The 19,476-nt window shown below is 44.8% G+C and overlaps 1 protein-coding gene across 1 annotated transcript in view; it reads left to right on the top strand.

Moving 5' to 3' along the window:
* The window catches only part of LOC134395749 (uncharacterized), a gene marked incomplete at its 5' end in the record, with an annotated part of 243,620 nt that overhangs the window by 200,147 nt on the left and 23,997 nt on the right, over positions 1–19,476 (top strand). The window contains 3 exon segments of the mRNA XM_063121911.1: positions 3,449–4,244; positions 4,328–4,436; positions 14,170–14,209. Coding sequence (XP_062977981.1) covers positions 3,449–4,244; positions 4,328–4,436; positions 14,170–14,209 — 945 coding nt within the window.

The raw sequence follows: 19,476 nt of genomic DNA on the forward strand, positions 1-19,476 counted from the left end.
ATTCCGTTGTTTTCAGTCCAGCACTCCAGCCTATCAAGATCACTTTGAAGTTTGTTTCTGTCTTCCAGGGTATTAGCTATCCCACCCAATTTTGTGTCATCTGCAAATTTGATAAGCTTTCCCTGCACCTCCTCATCCAAATCATTAATAAAAATGTTGAAGAGCACTGGGCCAAGGACTGCCGTACCCCACTCGTTGCCTCTCCCCAGTTTGAGAAGGTTCCATTGATAAGTACTCTTTGAGTCCGATTCTGTAGCCAACTGTGAATCTACCTAATAGTTGTTCCATCTAGCCCACTTTTTGCTCTTTTGTTAATCAGAATGTCATGTGGTACTTTGTCAAAAGCTTCACTGAAGTCAAGATATATGACATCCACAGCATTCCCACAGTCCACAAGGGAGGTTACACGATCAAAAAATGAAATCAAGTTAGTCTGACAGGACTTGTTCCTGACAAATCCATGTTGGCTTCTAGCAATCACCGCATTGATTTCAAGGTGTTTACAGATTGACTTCTTTATAATCTGCTCCATAATTTTCCCAGGGATGGATGTCAGACTGACTGGTCTGTAGTTCCCAGGTTCCTCCTTTTTGCCCTTTTTGAAGATAGGGACAACGTTAGCCCTCCTCCAGTCGTCTGGCACCTCACCCGTTTTCAATGATTTCATATACAAAGGTTCTGAGAGTTTTTATGCCAAGGCTGAATTCACAGCCCCCTGACAAAGATACAAGTTCTTGTGCTGTGTGTCTGGACATCAAGAAAAACGTCCCGACTGTTAGAGCAGTACGACAATGGAATCAGTTACCTAGGGAGGTTGTGGGCTCCCCCACACTAGAGGCCTTCAAGAGGCAGCTAGACAATCATCTTTCAGGTACTCTTTAGAGTGGATTCCTGCATTGAGCAGGGGGTTGGACTCGATGGCCTTGTAGGCCCCTTCCAACTCTGTGATTATATGTAAACCAGTTTCTGGGGAACGTGGGCAGGAGGTTGCTCTTGCACTCATGTCCTTCTTGTGCTCTTCTTACATTCTTATGATCACAGGAGAAATGAATGGGTTTGTGAAGTTCTGGGGAAGGAGGGGATCCTTCTTCAACAAGTGTCAGAGTCCTCCCAACAGAACAGGAATAGTATTTGTGGAAGCCAAACTGCTGTGTTTACAGTGGAAAATGCTGGATATCGGGGTTGAACTCTTAGCCCCCTGACAAAGACACAAGTTCCTGTGCTGTGTGGCTTGGATGGTAGATCAACTTTAGAATGAGACCTGAAAGGTAAAGTGATTGGGAAATGCTGCCCTTGGCCTTGACCTGAGCCGTTTCTTTCCTTCTCTAATCCCTCTTCTCTGCCTGGGATCCTCCCTCCTGCTCCAGTTCGAGGGGATGTTGGCCAGAGCACCCGCAGATTTCCCTGAGGCAGAGAAGGCTCCACCGGGCATCACACAGAGGCCGCTGGAGAGGTGGATCTTGCAGGAGGGGGACGGAGGACCCTCCTCACTGGGTAAGGATTCGTGTATGTGTTTTCCCATGGTCTCCCTCCCTCAAGTACGCCTGATGTCCATGAGTTATCTTGATGTTCTCCTTTAGCCTGATTTTGCTGGGGGAGATACTCAAAAAGGAAATGTTTAGTAATGTGGTTCAAGGGTATCAGACCCACTCCGGCCCGGTCTTACACACTCAGCAACTAAAATCCTCCTCCAGGCTCCTACTAAGAGAGAAGATCAGAGGACGACAACAAGGGAGAGGCCTTCTCTGTGGTGGCCCCCCAGCTGTGGAACTATCTCCCCAATGTGGTTCACATGGCACCGACATCGTTATCTTTTCAGTGCCAGGTCAAGCAATATGTAATTAGCAATATGTAATCAGCAATATGTAATTAATTAGCCTGGGTCTGTTTTTTTAGGGTCATAGTTTTAAAACTTGTTATAGTAGTTTTATATGTATGTGTATATTGTATGTTTTCGCATTTTTAAATATTTGGATATTGTTTTTAAGTGCTTCGGCTATGGTATGGTAAACAAATGCAATCAATAAATAAACACTGAAAATAAACAGTGAAAATGGGAATAGTTAAGAATGTTAACTTACCTTCTCACCTTCCCACCTTCTTTACCTTCCTCACAGGGAGCAAAACAACCTGCAGGGGAAGTGAACTGATCCTGGGGGGTCCTTCTGGGCCTCCTTCGCTTGGTGGTGGAGTGGAAGCGGTTTCTGCACAGCCTGGGCAGGTAGGGGAGTCCTGGGGGCCTCCGTCTCCTGCACATCTCTTTGGTCCTGGAAGAACCTGCCCCTTTAGCCTTTGCTCTTCCACAAGATGGCTGCTAGGAAGGCCTTGAAGGTCACTCACAATGCTTTGGCATTCAGAAAGAGGACCTCACCATCCTTGTCTTCATGGATTGCTACATAATGCTTAAAGAGAACATAATTTCTTCTTCTTCTATCAGGGTCTGGTGACCTTTGAGGAGGTGGCCGTGCATTTCTCGGAGGAGGAGTGGGCTCTGCTGGATCCAGGCCAGAGGACTCTGCACAAAGAAGTCATGGAGGAGAATCGTGGGATCCTGGCCTCTCTGGGTAAGGAATGGGATTTCTCTGGGTAAGGCTCCCTCTCTGCCTTCTTGCCAGATCCTGGAAGGTGGAATTTCAACTCTTCTTTCTTTGTGTCAGTGCAGAATACAAGTGTCATTGACTCCGAAGACCTGACAAAACATTGAGAAAAGCCCATTGATGGACTTGCTCTGTGGCAGAGATGGCTGCCAACCCATCTTACTTTGCTGCTATAATTGCATCTGCGTAATATTGAAGATGTTACAGATATTATCTTAATGGTCTCCATGGAGGACAGGAAAGTTCAGCCTTTAAAGAAGACAGCTCTGGACAGCTTGCTTTTCATTTTAAGATATAACTAGACATTAAAAATAACCATTAGAGTTGAATTCCCACTTTCCAGTTCCCAGTTAAATGATCAGCTAGGATAAAATGGCAGATTTTAAGTGTATTTTATTTTTACAGTATTTTATGTTGTTCATTTATTCTCTGAGCTACTTTATATGAGATATTCCAAAAAAATGAAAGCATTGTATGGCAGTCTAGTTCTCAGTTCTATTGATCATCGGGATATTTAATATGTTTAGAAGGATCTGCCCTGCCAACGATATTTTTTTTTTAATCCTGTGAATTAAATCAGCAACCATTTGTTTTGTTCCAAGATTTCAAGATGATTTCTGTGTTTATACTTGCAGGTGATCACAGGGAGAGCAAGAAAAATGGCCCACACCAGAGAAGGGAAACTGAAACTGAAGAGAAGAGGAAAAACGAATCTATTTCTTTGGAAGGATCAGACGTCTGTGAAACTCCAATACTAGAAGCACCAAGTAAAAAGAACATTCGTAAAAGAAAGAAACAGAGTAAAACTCAGATTATTCATTCTAACAAATATCAAAGGTTTCAGTGCTTAGTGTTTGAAAAACAATTCACTTTCCACTCACAACTTAACTTGCATAAAAGAATTCACACTGGGGAGAAGCCCTATAAATGCTTTGAGTGCGAGAAGAGCTTTGCTGACAGCAGCAGCCTTAAGCGGCATCAAAGAATTCACACTGGGGAGAAGCCCTATAAATGCTTTGAGTGCGGGAAGAGCTTTTCTCAGAGCACAAACCTTAAGCATCATCAAAGACTTCACACTGGGGAGAAGCCCTATAAATGCTTTGAGTGCGGGAAGAGCTTTGCTCAGAGCAGCAGCCTTAAGCTGCATCAAAGAATTCACACTGGGGAGAAGCCCCATAAATGCTTTGAGTGCGGGAAGAGCTTTGCTCGTGGTATACATCTTAAGAGTCATCAAAGAATTCACACTGAGGAGAAGCCCTATAAATGCTTACAATGCGGGAAGAGCTTTTCTCGGAGCACAAACCTTAAGCATCATCAAAGAATTCACACTGGGGAGAAGCCCTATAAATGCTTTGAGTGCGGGAAGAGCTTTGCTCAGAGCAGGAACCTTAAGCTGCATCAAAGAATTCACACTGGGGAGAAGCCGTATAAATGCTTTGAGTGCAGGAAGAGCTTTACTCAGAGCAGCAGCCTTAAGCTGCATCAAAGAATTCACACTGGGGAGAAGCCATATAAATGCTTTGAGTGCGAGAAGAGCTTTGCTCAGAGAACACACCTTAAGCGGCATCAAAGAATTCACACTGGGGAGAAGCCCTATAAATGCTTTGAGTGCGGGAAGAGCTTTTCTGAAAGAAGCAAACTTAAGCTGCATCAAAGAAATCACACTGGGGAGAACCCCATGAATGCTTAAAGAATGGGATGAGCTTTGCTCACGGTGTACAACTTAAGAGTCATCAAAGAATTCACACTGGGGAGAAGCCCCATAAATGCTTTGAGTGCGGGAAGAGCTTCGCTCGAAGCACAAACCTTAAGCATCGTCAAAGAATTCACACTGAGATGGTTTTTTATGAGATTGAGCAGATAGTGGGATTTAAAGTAGAGGTCACACCAAGGATTGCACTACTTTCACCGCAAGAAGAACTTAAATGCAATAAAGAAACGAAAGAGCTAATAACGAACCTGCTGACGGCTGCGAGGCTGATTGTAGCTAGGAACTGGAAGATGCAAGGAGACTATTGTATTGAAGAATGGTATAAAGAAGTGTGGGACATTGCTATAAATGATAAATTGACATGTAATATTAAAATGAAAAAAGGTATAGTAAAAACGAATGATTTTGAGGGTATATGGAAAAAGTTCCTGGAGTTTGTGTTTTCTAAAGGAAGTGGGAAACCACCAACAGATGAAACTATGAGTTTTTGGAAACAGGAATGAGATCCCGAGGTGGGGGGAGCACTGTTATGTTTAGTATAAATATGTTTAATAGGCAAATGATGTTAAGGTTTTTTTAAAAACAAAAACAAAAAAACCCAAAGAATTCACACTGGGGAGAAGCCCTAGAAATGATTTGAGTGCGAGAAGAGCTTTGCTCTGAGCTCACACCTTAAGGAGCATCAAAGAATTCTATTAAAGCAGCCCAAAATAGCATTTGCTATTTTTGCAGCCATTTCACAGTGTTGGCTCATATTCAGCTTGTGATCTAGAATAATTCCAAGGTGGTTCTTGTTTGTAGTATTGCTGAGTCACGTATCTTGTAAATGTGCATTTGGTTTCCTTTTCCTAGGTGTAGAAATTGGCATTAATCCCTATTAATTGTTGTTTTCAGCCCAGCACTCCAGCCTATCAAGATCACTTTGAAGTTTGTTTCTGTCTTCCAGGGTATTAGCTATCCCACCCCATTTGGTGTCATCTGCAAACTTGATAAGCGTTCCCTCAACCTCCTTCAACTTTTAATAAAAATGTTGAAGAGCACTGGGCCCAGGACTGAGCCCTGCGGTACCCCACTCCTTACCTCCCCCCAGATTGAGAAGGTACTGTTGATAAGCATTCTTTGAGTCTGAGTCTGTGGCCAACTATGTATCCATCTAATAGTTGTTCCATCTAGCTCACTTTTAGCTCTTTTGTTTATCGGAATATCATGGGGCACTTTGTCAAAAGCTTTGCTGAAGTCAAGATATATGACATCCGCAGCATTCCCACAGTCCACAAGGGAGGTTATGCGATCGAACAATGAGATCAGATTAGTCTGACAGGATTTGTTCTTGACAAATCCCTGTTGTCTTCTTGTAATTATTGTATTGTTTTCAAGGTGCTTACAGATTGACTTCTTTAGAACCTGCTCCAGAATTTTCCCAAGGACGGATGTCAGACTGACTGGCCTGTCTTTTCCAAGGGCCCTGTTTGAAGAAGGGACAACGTTCGCCCTCCTCCAGACATACGGCCCCTCACCCGTCTTCCATGATTTCGCAAAGATAATAGACGGTGGTTCTGAGAGTTCTTCCGCTAGCTCCTTCATTTCTCTAGGATGCAGTTCATCAGGCCCTGGAGATTTGATCTCATTCAAGGAAATTAGGTGTTCCTTTACCATTTCTTTCTCAATCTCAGACTGCAATCCTGCCCCCTCATACTTGTGCTTCACTTTTTCCAGAGGGATCATAGACCCGCTTATGGGAAAAGATTGAGCCAAAGTAGAAATTCAGCACTTTAGGCTTTTCTTTGTCATCTGTTATCAATTACCCATCCTCGTCAAGCAGTTGAACCACCATTTCTTTCCTGTGTGTTTTACTATTCATGTGTCTGAAGAAAGCCTTTTTATTGCTTTTAGCATCCCTCGCTAATCTCAGCTCATTTTCAGCTTTAGCCTTCTTGACGCCATTTCGGCACTTCTGTGCCACCTGTCTGTACTCTTCTTTTGTAGCCTGGCCTTCTTTCCACTTCCTGTATGTATCCCTTTTTTGTTTTCAGATCATCCCTAAGCTTTTGGTGGAGCCACATTGGTTTCTTCTTCATGTAATAAAAGTTCAAGTTTGTTTTGTTTGTTTCCCACACTCTGGACATTAGCATATAGGCATCGAAGACCATGTGCTTTATAATCTGGCTTTGTTCCTATATTGTTTTGGACAATATCTTGGGGCACTATTGGAGCTGTTCTCTGCGTTAGGATGCATGGGCCCACATCTGTTGTTGCCTTCAAGTTTAGGTCTCCCAGCCCCATAAGATTCAGTTTAAAGCCCTTCTGATCAAGTTCTTTATGCTGTGGCCAAGCTTATTTGGTAACTATTTTTGACAAACATGAATTTTATGTTATTTCATAATAATTATGTTAAGGTTTGGAATGAAGTTAAAGGTTTTGCAAGATGGGAAAAGGTTCAACTGTCACTTTTGGGGAGAATTGCAACAATTAAAATAAATGCTTTGCCTAGAATGTTATTTTTGTTTCAAACAATACCCATTGTAACATTGAATTTACCATTTGAGCAGTGAGAGAGAGAGAGATCTATGTTTATACAGCAATAAAAAAACCCAAGAGTTAAAATTAAAATATTGCAGGATGCAAAAGAAAGAGGAGGGCTGGGCCTACCGGACCTCAAAGTGTATTTCTTGGGCTGCTGTTTAATGTGGATGAAAGATTGGGTGTTGATGAAAAATAGGAAACTGTTGGAACTGGAAGGACACGAATTGAGATTTGGATGGCATGGCTACTTGTGGTACAATAAAGCCAAGGTTAATGTAGAATTTAATAATAATGTAAACCAAGGTTCTGTCATAAAATACCACTTTGGGTATCGGCCCAGGGGGCTATTTATAGAAGGGAATTGACAAATATGCCTAAATGGTTGACATATAATGATGTATTACAAATGTCACAAGATGAATATCAGTTAAAATCAAGGGAGGAACTGCTGAAAGATGGTCGTACGTGTTTTGGTATGTACAAATTAGGTTTCCTTGTGCAAAAGTCGTGGAAAGGTTTAAAATAGACACAAGAATGGTGGGTTTGAGCAATCAAAATCTGAATTTGAAATGAAGTTATGTCCAAATGATGAACATGTTATCTCAAAGATGCATAAACTTTTATTAAAGTACGAGACGGAGGATGAATAGGTAAAAGACTATGATAAAATGGGAAAATATGGTGGGGGAAGGTTTGAAATGTTCATTATATTCAAGACTTAAAGATAATTTTTTAATATGATGTACAGATGGTATATGTTTCCTGTAAAATGGGCTAAAATGTATAAGAGTCCCTCGGAAAACTGTTGGAAATTAGGAAGAGGAGGAGGAGGAGGAAACGTTTATCTTCTTCGGTGGACTTGTAAAAAAGCCAAAGCATTCTGGATACAAATACACCCTTGAATTCAAAAAAATTCTCAAGACTAACATACAAATGAAACAGGAGCCTTCCTTCTGGGTCTAATAGATAAACAGCTGAAAGAGAAGGGGGGAACTTTATTTCTATATATGACAACGGCAGCGAGACCGTTGTATGCACAAAAATGGGAGAATGAAACACCAACAACGAATGAATGGATGTTGAAGATGTTGGAGTTGGCGGAGATGGCAAAACTCACATCGATAACGAAAAGTCCACATCCACGTTTATATCTGAATGGAAACCTCTGATAGCATTTTTGCAAGAAACAGAGAGAAAGGATGTATTTGTCTGTGGAGATATAGTTAAGATAGAAGAAAGAAAAGAATGTGTTTACTGTGTTAAATGTAATGGAGGAACGAGAAAAGATAGTTCGCATTTCTGATATGAAGAAAGCCAAAAGTACACCTTAACCATAGATGATTTTTTAATTGTATTTTTGTTTGTACTCTTTGTAATGTTCTTGTGGTATGGATGTCTGTGATGTTTGTAATAAAAAAAATGCTGGGAAGACATGTTGTCTGTGACTTTGGGCAAAAATAAATAGAAGGCAGTAGTTTTTAAATGACTAATTTATATAAGGTTCCTGAAAGCACACAACGACCCAAACCACTAGTGAAGAGAGATGATTAACAAGAAACCCATTTATGGTTTGGGTCGTTGTGTGCTTTCCGGCACCTTATATATATTAGTCTGTGCCTTTGGGGACAGTACTGTACGGATGCCACGGGGAAGAATTTATTAAACAGCGCCCGCCTTGCCTTGCCTCACTGGTCACCACCACTACCGCCACCTCGCCCCATGCTGCTGCTGCCACTACTGCTGCCGCACAGCCTCTCCCACAGGGATTGTCCATCCAGGCGCAAATATTCCCCAGCCAGGCTAATGGCGAATGCGATCTGTGCACTTTCCTGGAGTCCAGAAAACGTGCAGCCTGCTCCCCCACGCCCCCCACGCTTTCCCCAGAGGTTTTAAAATAAATTGAAAATCCACCCCAGGAGCCCCCCAGAGGGTATGAAAACCCGGAGATTCTGGGGGAAACTGGCCAGGTGGTTACCAGAGCTGCACTCCTGGAACAATCCTCATGGCCATGGGGACTCACAGCATCAGGCAAAGTTTATTCCTCCTAGATCAGCAGGCAAGTGCTTAAGCCAGGACTACTCAGACAGCTTTGGAAGGTGTTGGCTCCAGGGAAAGTTCCTTCCCCACAGTCGGACATGCTGTGGGGACTTTTCTTCCACATTTTCAGCACTCCATGCTTGTGTGAATTTTCTATGGGTCATCAAGGTTGATTGATGAAATATTCTACTCCAATTGTATTCGTTCTCCTGTAACGGAGGCTTTTAAAACCAAGGGATCTGCTCTACTGAAAGGTGTTACTATTAGAATTTACTGGACTCTTCCTCATGTGTGACCTTCAAAGTAGGGGTGTGCACGGACCCCCCGCTCCGCTTCATTTCCAGATCTGCCGTTTTCGGAGCGGCCCGCTTTGCCCCACCCCCGCTCCGCCCACTTCCGCTCCACTCTGCATGGAGCTCCAGATCCGGATTGGAGCTCTGTTTTTCCCGCCATAGGGTTGCATTGAAAGCTAAAAAATTATACAACGCTTTTTCTGTTCAAGTTAGAAACCTCAAACTCAGCACCATGAAAGCTTATCCACGTGTCCACACGCACGCCAAGTTTCAAGCAAATCCCATCACCCCCTTATTTTTGGGGAATTTTTGAAAATCGGGCACCCCATTCAGACCCCTTGAGATAGCTCCGTCAATTTGCATGTTAGAAACCTCAAACTTGTCACCAGGACAGCTTATCCATGTGTCCACACGGACGCCCAGACTCAAAGCAGTCCCATCATCCCCTGATTTTTGGGGAATTTATGAAAATCCAACACCCCTTTCCATAGCTCCGTCAATTTGCACGTTAAAAAAACCCTCAAACTCACCACCATGAAAGCTTATCCAGGGATACATAGGCATGCCGAGACTCAAGTGAGTGCAGGAAGGACTTCTCCCCTGAGTCAAAGCCACACACACACAACATCCCTGCGAGGTGGGCAGGGGAGGAGGGAGGGAAGGCAGGCAGGCAGGCAGGCAGGCAGCAGACATTTCTGGGGGCATAAGGAAGTGAGCCAAGGATAAGCCAGTAATGCATATAAAATGGAATAAATAAATAAATAAATAAATAAACAAAGGAGGGGTGGAATTAAAAGTAGCAGTGTTGCTGAATAAACAACAAGAATAACTTTTAAGAAAAGGCTGTATCTGTCTTTTACCAGTAATAGGGGGACGTGCCTGGGGGAGAGGGAAGCAGCTGCTAGTTCGACTCATGAAAGCCATTGCTTCACCACGAGCTGAGAAGTAGAACTTTCACTTCAACTCATGATAGGCATTGCTCCACCACTACGAGAAGTAGAACGCTCACTTCGACTCATGATAGGCATTGCTCCACCGGGTTACTCTCTTTGGAGGGCTCTGATGGCCCTCCAAGTACAGGAGAGAGTGGGGGCACGTCCACAATGAGATGCCCTAGGGGAGCTCATCCCCTTGCCCCACATCTTTTCAGTTGTTCCCCAAAGTTAGGGTGAGTAGCAGTGCTGTGTTTCTATCTCTTTTTATTGGCTTAGTATATGATTTCAGGTTGTGTTTGTGCATTTGGTGGGGCTACTGTGTTAAAAAACACTGGGAAAAGTCCGTTCAGATTAAGAAAGAGAAGTTCCCAGAATCCCAAGTTACCTGTTTTGCCTATCCCCTCCTCCAACTTTGGGATCATGGGATCATGACCGGGAGCTGACTCTGCCCCTCAGCCCTTTGAAAAAGGTATTTTTCCCGCCGATTTTTTTTAAAATTCTAGCACGCGACCCGCACCACACAGAGAGGTGAGAGTAGTCTCAAAATGACCCCCATCCACGACTCTCTGTGCACAAGAATTTCCAGAATGATAGCTTAAAAACCAACGCAGTTATCCCCGAGTCTTTCCCGCAATGCAATCCTATGGGCGAAAAGCCGAAAATCACCGTTTGAGCCGCGCTGTTGACCCGATTTTTAAAAAAATTCTAGCACGTGACCCGCACGACGCAGAGAGTAGTCTCAAAATGACCCCCATCCACGACTCTCTGTGCACAAGAATTTCCAGAACGATAGCTTCAAAAAGAACCTAGTTATCCGCGATTATTTCCCGCAATGCAATCCTATGGGCGAAATGTTTTCAAGATGGCGACCGGAGCGCTCCGCCTGAACTAGGAGCTCCGAAAAATGGGCGCTTCTCTTCGCCTTGCTTCTAGGGGTCCGTGGCCCGCTTCTACTCCGCCTCTGGGTAAGGCGGAGCAGGCCAATCCGCTACTGCTTCTACGCTCATAATCGGAGTGGAGCACATGCCTACTTCAAAGCAATTTCAAGCCTTTGCTATGATGGATGCTGACTGCACAGTTTGAGCGCTGATGGAGCTTCTGCCTGCATGAATTCTTTGATGCGATTTAAGACTTATTGCATGACTACAACATAAATAAATACTACTACTACAATGCCAAACAATGCAACACAAGAAGATAATCACAATAAACAAAATTAATAGTCAGAAATATAAAATCAAATTATACTGAATAAAACCTAAGTGCAGCTGACTGAAAGACAAGGACTGTGCTATGTTTTCTCTGCGGGCAAGTATGGATTTTCTTTGGGCAAATGCTTTCATTGGCTTTAATATGTCCTGCTTTTATGGATGAAGGGAGCCCTGCTATTCACGTCCTAAGAGAGGGCGGAAATCATTGTTCGCTTCCATCCCTTTTTGGGGTTCAAGTGCAGGGAACAGAGGGGGCTTAGAACGGAGCCCTGGGATGCATTGGGAGAGAAACTCTGGTTCATCAGCAGACCTCTTATTTCGAGGAGGGCCGAAGGTTTTCCTGCCTTGAGCCTGAGATGGATTCAGACCTGCTCTCAAAGAAGGGGTCAAGGTGTGCAACAAGAGGCCACTATGAGCAGAAGTTGCCATGAGTGTTGTACTCCTCACGGCTAGCGGCTTCGTGGGTCCAGAATCTTCCTGTACCTTGATAAGGCCTCACCTAACATTAGGGTGACCCTATGGAAAGGAAGACAGGGCTCCTGCATTTCTAACAGTTGCATAGAAAAGGGAATTTCAGCAGGTGCCATTTGCATAATATGGGGAACCTGCTGAAATTCCCTCTTCATCGCAACAGTTAAAGCTGCAGGAGCTATACTAGAGTGACCAGGTTTAAAAGTGGGCAGGGCTCCTGCAGCATTAACTGTTGTGATGAAGAGGGAATTTCACCAGGTTCCTCATATTATAAAAATGACACCTGCTGAAATTATTGTTTCTATGCAGCTGCTAAAGATACAGGAGCCCTGTCCTCCTTTTCATAGGCTCACCTTACTTGACCTCTCTCTTTTTAGAGCATCTATTCATGTTTAGAGTTCTGAAGGGCACCAGGTTGGGGAACGCTGTTCTGCAGCAAGGGCAGGCAGCAGGACGGAGGGCTCCCATGCCGGAGGCTGCGTTACGCACTCAAAGGGGAAACGGCTGTGGATCCCACAAAAACCCCAAGTGCAGATGGGGCAGCGATGCTGCTGGGGGGGATAAAGGACCCCCCCCCCCATTGTGGAAAAGCCCCCTTCCCAGGTCCGTGTCTTTGCCAGGAGCCTCTGCGGCTCTCAAGTGCTGCCACCACCAAAGGGTTAAAGAGGCGGAGAGGGGGCTGGGACCTAGAGCCCAGGCTGGATGAGGCCCCTCCCTTCCGGCCCCACACTTCCTTCCCCCCCCTATTGCAAAGGAGCCTGGGATTCTCCCCCTGCTCGCCTCGTCTGTCTCCCGCCTGCAGCCTCTTTTCCCCTGCGAAGGAGTCGGTGAGTGCAGACTGCAAGGGGGTCCCAGGGGGGAGGGGGCGGAAAGAGAGCCCCCACAGGATAGGGGGTGCAGGTTTGGGGCAGGGGGTGGGTTGGAAGAGAGAGGGAGCCCCGGGTGGGGAGGAGGAATGTCCCCCCTCCTGTGGGCAAAAGGCTGCCCTGGGGTCCTGTTTTCATTGCAATTTTTATTTTGTTTCCTCTCCCTGATTCAAACCTAATGAATAAGCAAAATTCATAAGTCACTTTGGTCACGAGGCCTTCGGAATACAACCTGGGGCGCTTTTGTTGATTAAGAAGGGAGCCTGCTGTTGGTTTTAGTACGTCCCTCTTTGATGTATTAAGTGAGCCCGAAGTTCACATCCTGAGAGTGGGGAGAAACTGCTGTTACTCAGGTCCCTGATTGGGGTTCAAGTGCTGGGAGCAGAGAGGGCATAGAAAGGGAGCGGTGGGATGGATTGGGAGAGAAACTCTGGTTCATTGGAGATGTAGAACCAGAGCAAGGGCTGGCACTTTCAGCTTTTGGTAAATACCCTGCCCTTTAAAGAACCAATGTTTTTCCTTAAAATGTGTTCATACAAAATATCCTGTTCACTCCCCACAGTCCCTCCACAATACTCTCATCAGAGTGACAGAGGAACAGAAAAGGATTAGTTTGGGTGTCTTGAACTCCTTTCAGATGAGATTAGTTTGCAATCCTGTACCACTTGGGGGGAAGCCCTAGTAAACTCAGTGGCACTGGCTTCTGAGAAGACATGTATAGGATCCAAGTATAAACCATCCTTCTCCAGCCTGGTGCTCTCCAGATGTGCTGCGCTGCAACTCCCATGTTATGGTGAGGACAAAAATCATTTTCATCAATAGTTTTTGAAATAATCATTCCTAACACATGGATCTAGTAGGTGGTAGCTCTGCCTTTGATCTCACACTGCTGAACACGTCAGAAAAATCCTCTGCGGTCACAGCATTCGCAGCATTCTTGATCACTGTCCATGCTGACAGAGACTTTTATGAGTTGAATGCCAAAACATCTAAAGATCTACATTTTGCCTGCTCTTGCTCTAGAACAGCATTCCCCGATCAGTTTTCCAGAACCCCTCAGTCACTTCTGCATATGATAGCCTGCTGCCCTCCACATGTTTGAGAGTACAAGTCACAGCATTCCTGTCCATGGGACATACTGACTTGCAATGATGGGAGTTGTAGTCCAACACCTTTGGAGGGCACCAGGTTGGGGAAGGGCTGCTCTAAACAAAGAAAGAGAAGTAGGTGGACCTAAGTTGTCCGTCATCAGTTTTCCACAACCCCACCACCACCTCTGAGTATCCTATTCTCCATCCTGTCCTCATGGTTTATATCTGCTTTGGGAGAATGAGAATTTCACTGGCACTTTCTGCCTCCTTAGGGAGGATGTGGCGTTAAAGGCTTGTGAGCCTTAACTCCCAATTTTCCTGCTTTTTGGAGTTTGGTTGAAAACTGTAGAGCCTTTAAGGTTGTTTTGTAAACCGTAGGTTTTTTTATTTATTGAATTTCATGGCTTTGTGTAAAGGATGACCACACAGGAAAGAAGCCATATAAATGTACGGGATGTGGGGAAAGCTTCAGCTGTAGTGGGACCTTGAGTAGACATCAAAGAACCGACACGGGAGAAAAAATTATTTTTTAAATAATTTCCCAATTTACACTATTTTTTTAAAAATATGACACTATAGTTTAATTATTTTAAAAATTACACTAAAATCTATAATTTTTACTATATTGACATTAAAGAATCCACTTAAAGCAAGAATCAGAGTATCTAGCATTTTTCATATAACTGCTTGATAACCCACACATCACATAACTTCCAAATGAAAGGCATCACCAAATGTTGCTTCCTTGCTCGTATTTTCTTGCTATGTCAATAACTGGAGATCGTTGTTAACAATACATTTAGTTATTTATTGCAGAGTTTTGGCTATGGGGTGGTTTATCAATGTAATAAATAAATACACCCAGGCTATGGGATGATATATAAATGTAATTCCTTATGCCCCCCCCCTTCCCGTCACCAGATTGAAAAGAGGGCAGGGCACCTGCAGCTTTAACAGTTGTGATGAAGAGGGAATTTCATCAGGTTCCCCATATATACAAATGACACCTACTGAAATTCCCTTTTCAATACAACTGTTAAAGATACAGGAGCCCTGTCCTCCTTTTCATATGAACACCCTATATAAACCATTCATCTCTTAAGGCTTCCTTAGTGGCATATTTCATTTGTTTAACAAGCTGAAAAAGTATTCAGCGTTTTCTTGCTTCATTTTAAAATAAGCTTTCACACATTATTAACTTTTAATGGCATTCATTCAGCTCTGGTTCCACACTCTCTCTCTCCCGTCAAAGTAGAGTAAGAGCTTCATTTTCAACTACAAATCTGGTTGAAAAATCTGGCCGGGGGTCGCGGAGCCCCCTTTGAGACAGGTGCTGGCTCTTACGAACAAAGCGGTCTGTTCTTCTCAGCTGCATCCTGTCCAGGAATTCAAGCAAATAGGTATGTGGGCTTCCCCTGTGCCCACCCTGTGCTCATAAAATTGCTTTGGGCCTGTTCTCTAGAAATCAAAGTATCTATGCTTCCACAGTAACTGGAAAATGTGTTAAGGATGCAACCATGACACCAACTCTTGTGAAGAGTATTGAAACACTAGTTTCACAAGATTGTGTGCCTCCTAGGAATGTTACAGGGTGTTGTGGCTTGCTTTAGAAAGAGGTAACCATGAAATGAACAGATGGGCACAAGTTTCTCAGTAATCATTGATGTATTGTTTTTCTGTCCTTGAAAAGATTGCACTCTGCAAATGTGTAAAATCCTTGCTTATAACTAGCTGAGAAGCTTACCTGTTACTGTTTCATGATTGGTTTATTCTATGGAGAGGTTCAGCCTTGTTTCTAATGGGACTGACCCTATAAATATGTTAGCATTTCCTGAAAATAGTGGGCAGTTCCTTGGGTCCTCTGAGGGCTTCCACCTTGCAGTGTGAAGCGCTGCTCGTAATAAACCTTCTAAAAAAAGAGAATCATAGAATAGTAGAGTTGGAAGGGGCCTATAAGTCCATCGAGACCAAGACCCTGCTCAATGCAGGAATCCACCCTAAAGCATCCCTGACAAATGGCTGTCAGGGATGCCTCTTGAAGGCCTCTAGTGTGGCAGAGCCCACAACCTCCTACGTCTTAAGAGTCTATGACCACCACTACGTCTTAGAGTCTTTGACCACCACTCAGCGATCCCACTTAGAGGAGACCAACCTTTCCCGGGTTCCTTGACACCCCCTCGAAATATCAGCTCTGAAGCTTGGATTTGTGGTCTACCTTGCCAGACTGGTGTTTACAAGAATCAAATTATTGGGGAAGGCACATGGGCCTTGTAGCTGGAGGGGGGGGCGTTGTTCGGCTGTCCTTTGGCAGAATGATCAGTCAAGGAGCCATCTGGCTCCGTTACCAGGTTTTATCAAGGCAGCCGGTAGCCCAAGGCCGTTCCACAGGGTTGTTGATCTGTGCAGCTGAAGGTGGGAACCTTCTCTCCTCACCGGGAGCCCTGGGGAGCTTCTTGTTTGTGGATTGGTGGAGCCAGGCCACCACACCTGCTTAGCTCTGGGGATCAGTTTCTTAGTTTCTGTTTTTGGTCTCTGTTCATTTGGGGAAGGGTCATTCTGCTCGGGGTCCAGAAGGGTGGCAAAGGGACCCCCGTGCCATCAGGTATTACGTAGCCAGGACTGAGTGTCTTTCTTTGGGTGGCTCTGAATCAATGGCTTGCCGTGATGTGGCTTTTATTGCTCTTTTAAAGTTGTTCGCTGCTGTGGCCTTTTAGTTTCATTGTAACTTTTAGACTGTTTCCCCCCCCCACACACACACTCCCTCCCCTGTCTCCTGTTAATTGTTCAGACGCTCAGGGCCTTACTCTGATTTAATAAATTGCCTGAAGCCTTGGTGAAGTGTGGTTATTCTCAGGTGAACTGGCTCCAGTTCCAGTGTTTCACTGGGATCCGGTGGGAGGGGGGCGGCTGGGTTGGGAACTTTAACCAGGTCTACCTTGTGTGCCTCCTTCACAAGCTCCACTTTAATTCCTACAGCGCAGTCCCTGCCTCAAAGGAGAAATTGGCAGCCAAGGCAGGAGGCTGTTTCGAGTCCTAGTGGGAGCAGAGATGGAGAAGAGCGTGAAGATGGAAGAGCAAAGCTTTGCAGGCCCTGAACCAGAAAACGTCTCCTGCAACATCCAGGAAAGGAGCCGTGCAGAGCCCTGGGAAGGAAGAGTGCAGCAGGACCAGCCTGGGAGCAACACCTGCTCAGACGTGGAGCTTCAGCCCTTCAGGAACTTCTGCTACCAGGAGGCCATGGGGCCCCGAGGGGTTTGCAGCCGTCTCCACCACCTTTGCTGCCGGTGGCTGAAGCCAGAAAAGCACACGAAAGCTCAGATGCTGGACCTGGTGGTCCTGGAGAAGTTCCTGGCTGTCCTGCCCCAGGAGATGGTGAGCTGGGTCAGAGAATGTGGAGCGGAGACCAGTTCCCAGGCGGTGGCCCTGGCAGAAGGCTTCCTCCTGAGTCAGGCAGAGGACAAAGACCAGGTGAGAGCATTTCATCTTGATAACTAATAGGGACTGTGTTCTTACTACTTATCTCAACATTATTTTACATGTCCTTTAACGAAGGGATGCCCCAATTCCCAATGGTCCAACCCCCAAGTATAGTTGCTCTTCATGTGTAGAGCAGGCCCTCATTGGAGGATAGTTAAGCTAACACTGGATGGTTAAAATATGCAGTTCCCTACCAGAGGATGTAGTGATGGCCACCAATTTAGATGGTTTAAAATGGGGTTTAGACAAAATCCTGTAGGAGAAGGCTGTGGATGGCTACTAGTCCTGATGGCTATATCCTACCTCCAGGTGATGGCCCACTGTGGGGAGAGAATGCTGGACTAGATGGACCCTTGTTCTGATCCAGAATGGCTCTTCTTAGTTTCTCATGATGACAGGAGAACTGAATGGGTTTGTGAAGTTCTGGGGAAGGAGGGAATCCTTCTTCAACTGCTGTCAGAGTCCTCCCAACAGAACAGGAATACCATTTGTAGACACCAACCTCTCATGTTCACAGTGGAAAATGCTGGATATCAGAGAATGTCTGGGAGGTTCTGTCTTTCCTTTTGGCTGGTGTTCTAGCACTTTGCTTATAGAATCATAGAATAGCAGAGTTGGAAGGAGCCTACAAGGCCATCGAGTCCAACCCCCTGCTCAATGCAGGAATCCACCCTAAAGCATCCCTGACAGATGGTTGTCCAGCTGCCTCTTGAAGGCCTCTAGTGTGGGAGAGCCCACAACCTCACCAGGCAACTGATTCCATTGTCATACTGCTCTCACAGTCAGGAAGTTTTTCCTGATGTCCAGCTGGAATCTGGCTTCCTTTAACTTGAGCCCGTTATTCCGTGTCCTGCACTCTGGGAGGATCGAGAAGAGATCCTGGCCCTCCTCTGTGTGACAACCTTTTAAGGATTTGAAGAGTGCTATCATGTCTCCTCTCAATCTTCTCTTCTTCAGGCTAAACATGCCCAGTTCTTTCAGTCTCTCTTCATAGGGCTTTGTTTCCAGACCCCTGATCATCCTGGTTGCCCTCCTCTGAACACGCTCCAGCTTGTCTGCGTCCTTCTTGAATTGTGGAGCCCAGAACTGGACGCAATACTCTAGATGAGGCCTAACCAGGGCCGAATAGAGAGGAACCAGGACCTCACGTAATTTGGAAGCGATACTTCTATTAATGCAGCCCAAAATAGCATTTGCCTTTCTTGCAGCCATATCGCACTGTTGGCTCCTATTCATCTTGCGATCTACAACAATTCCAAGATCCTTCTCATTTGTAGTATTGCTGAGCCAAGTATCCCCCATCTTGTAACTGTGCCTTTGGTTTCTATTTGCTAAATGTAGAACTTGGCATTTATCCCTATTAAATTTCATTCTGTTGTTTTCAGTCCAGCACTCCAGCCTATCCAGATCACTTTGAAGTTTGTTTCTGTCTTCCAGGGTATTAGCTATCCCACCCAATTAGGTGTCATCTGCAAATTTGATCAGCGTTCCCTGCACCCCCTCGTCCAAATCATTAATAAAAATGTTGAAGAGCACTGGGCCATGGACTGAGCCCTGCGGCACCCCACTCGTTGCCTCTCCCCAGATTGAGAAGGTTCCATTGATAAGTACTCTTTGAGTCCGATTCTGTAGCCAACTGTGAATCCACCTAATAGTTGTTCCATCTAGCCCACTTTTTGCTCTTTTGTTAATCACAATATCATGGGGCACTTTGTCAAAAGCTTTGCTGAAGTCAAGATATATGACGTCCACAGCATTCCCACAGTCCACAAGTAAGTAAGTAAGTAAAGAAAGTTTATTTGTGTAGCTGAGGCTATTACAAGCATATATATAATCAAATAAAACAGAATCATCAAATATATTACAAATATATAAGATTACATTACAAGGGAGGTTACCCGATCAAAAAAATGAGATCAAATTAGTCTGACAGGACTTGTTCCTGACAAATCCATGTTGGCTTCTAGCGATCACCGAATTGATTTCAAGGTATTTACAGATTGACTTCTTTATAATCTGCTCCAGAATTTTCCCAGGGATGGATGTCAGATTGACTGGTCTGTAGTTCCCAGGTTCCTCCTTTTTGCCCTTTTCGAAGATAGGGACAACGTTAGCCCTCCTCCTGTCGTCTGGCACCTCACCCATTTTCCATGATTTTGCAAAGATAATAGACAAAGGTTCTGAGGTTCTTATCCCAGGGCTTAATTCTCAGCCCCCTGACAAAGACACAAGTTCCTGTGTTGTGTGGCTTTGATGGTAGATCA

Source organism: Elgaria multicarinata, chromosome 3, assembly GCF_023053635.1.
Source record: "Elgaria multicarinata webbii isolate HBS135686 ecotype San Diego chromosome 3, rElgMul1.1.pri, whole genome shotgun sequence".
In the NCBI taxonomy this organism is placed as follows: domain Eukaryota; kingdom Metazoa; phylum Chordata; class Lepidosauria; order Squamata; family Anguidae; genus Elgaria; species Elgaria multicarinata.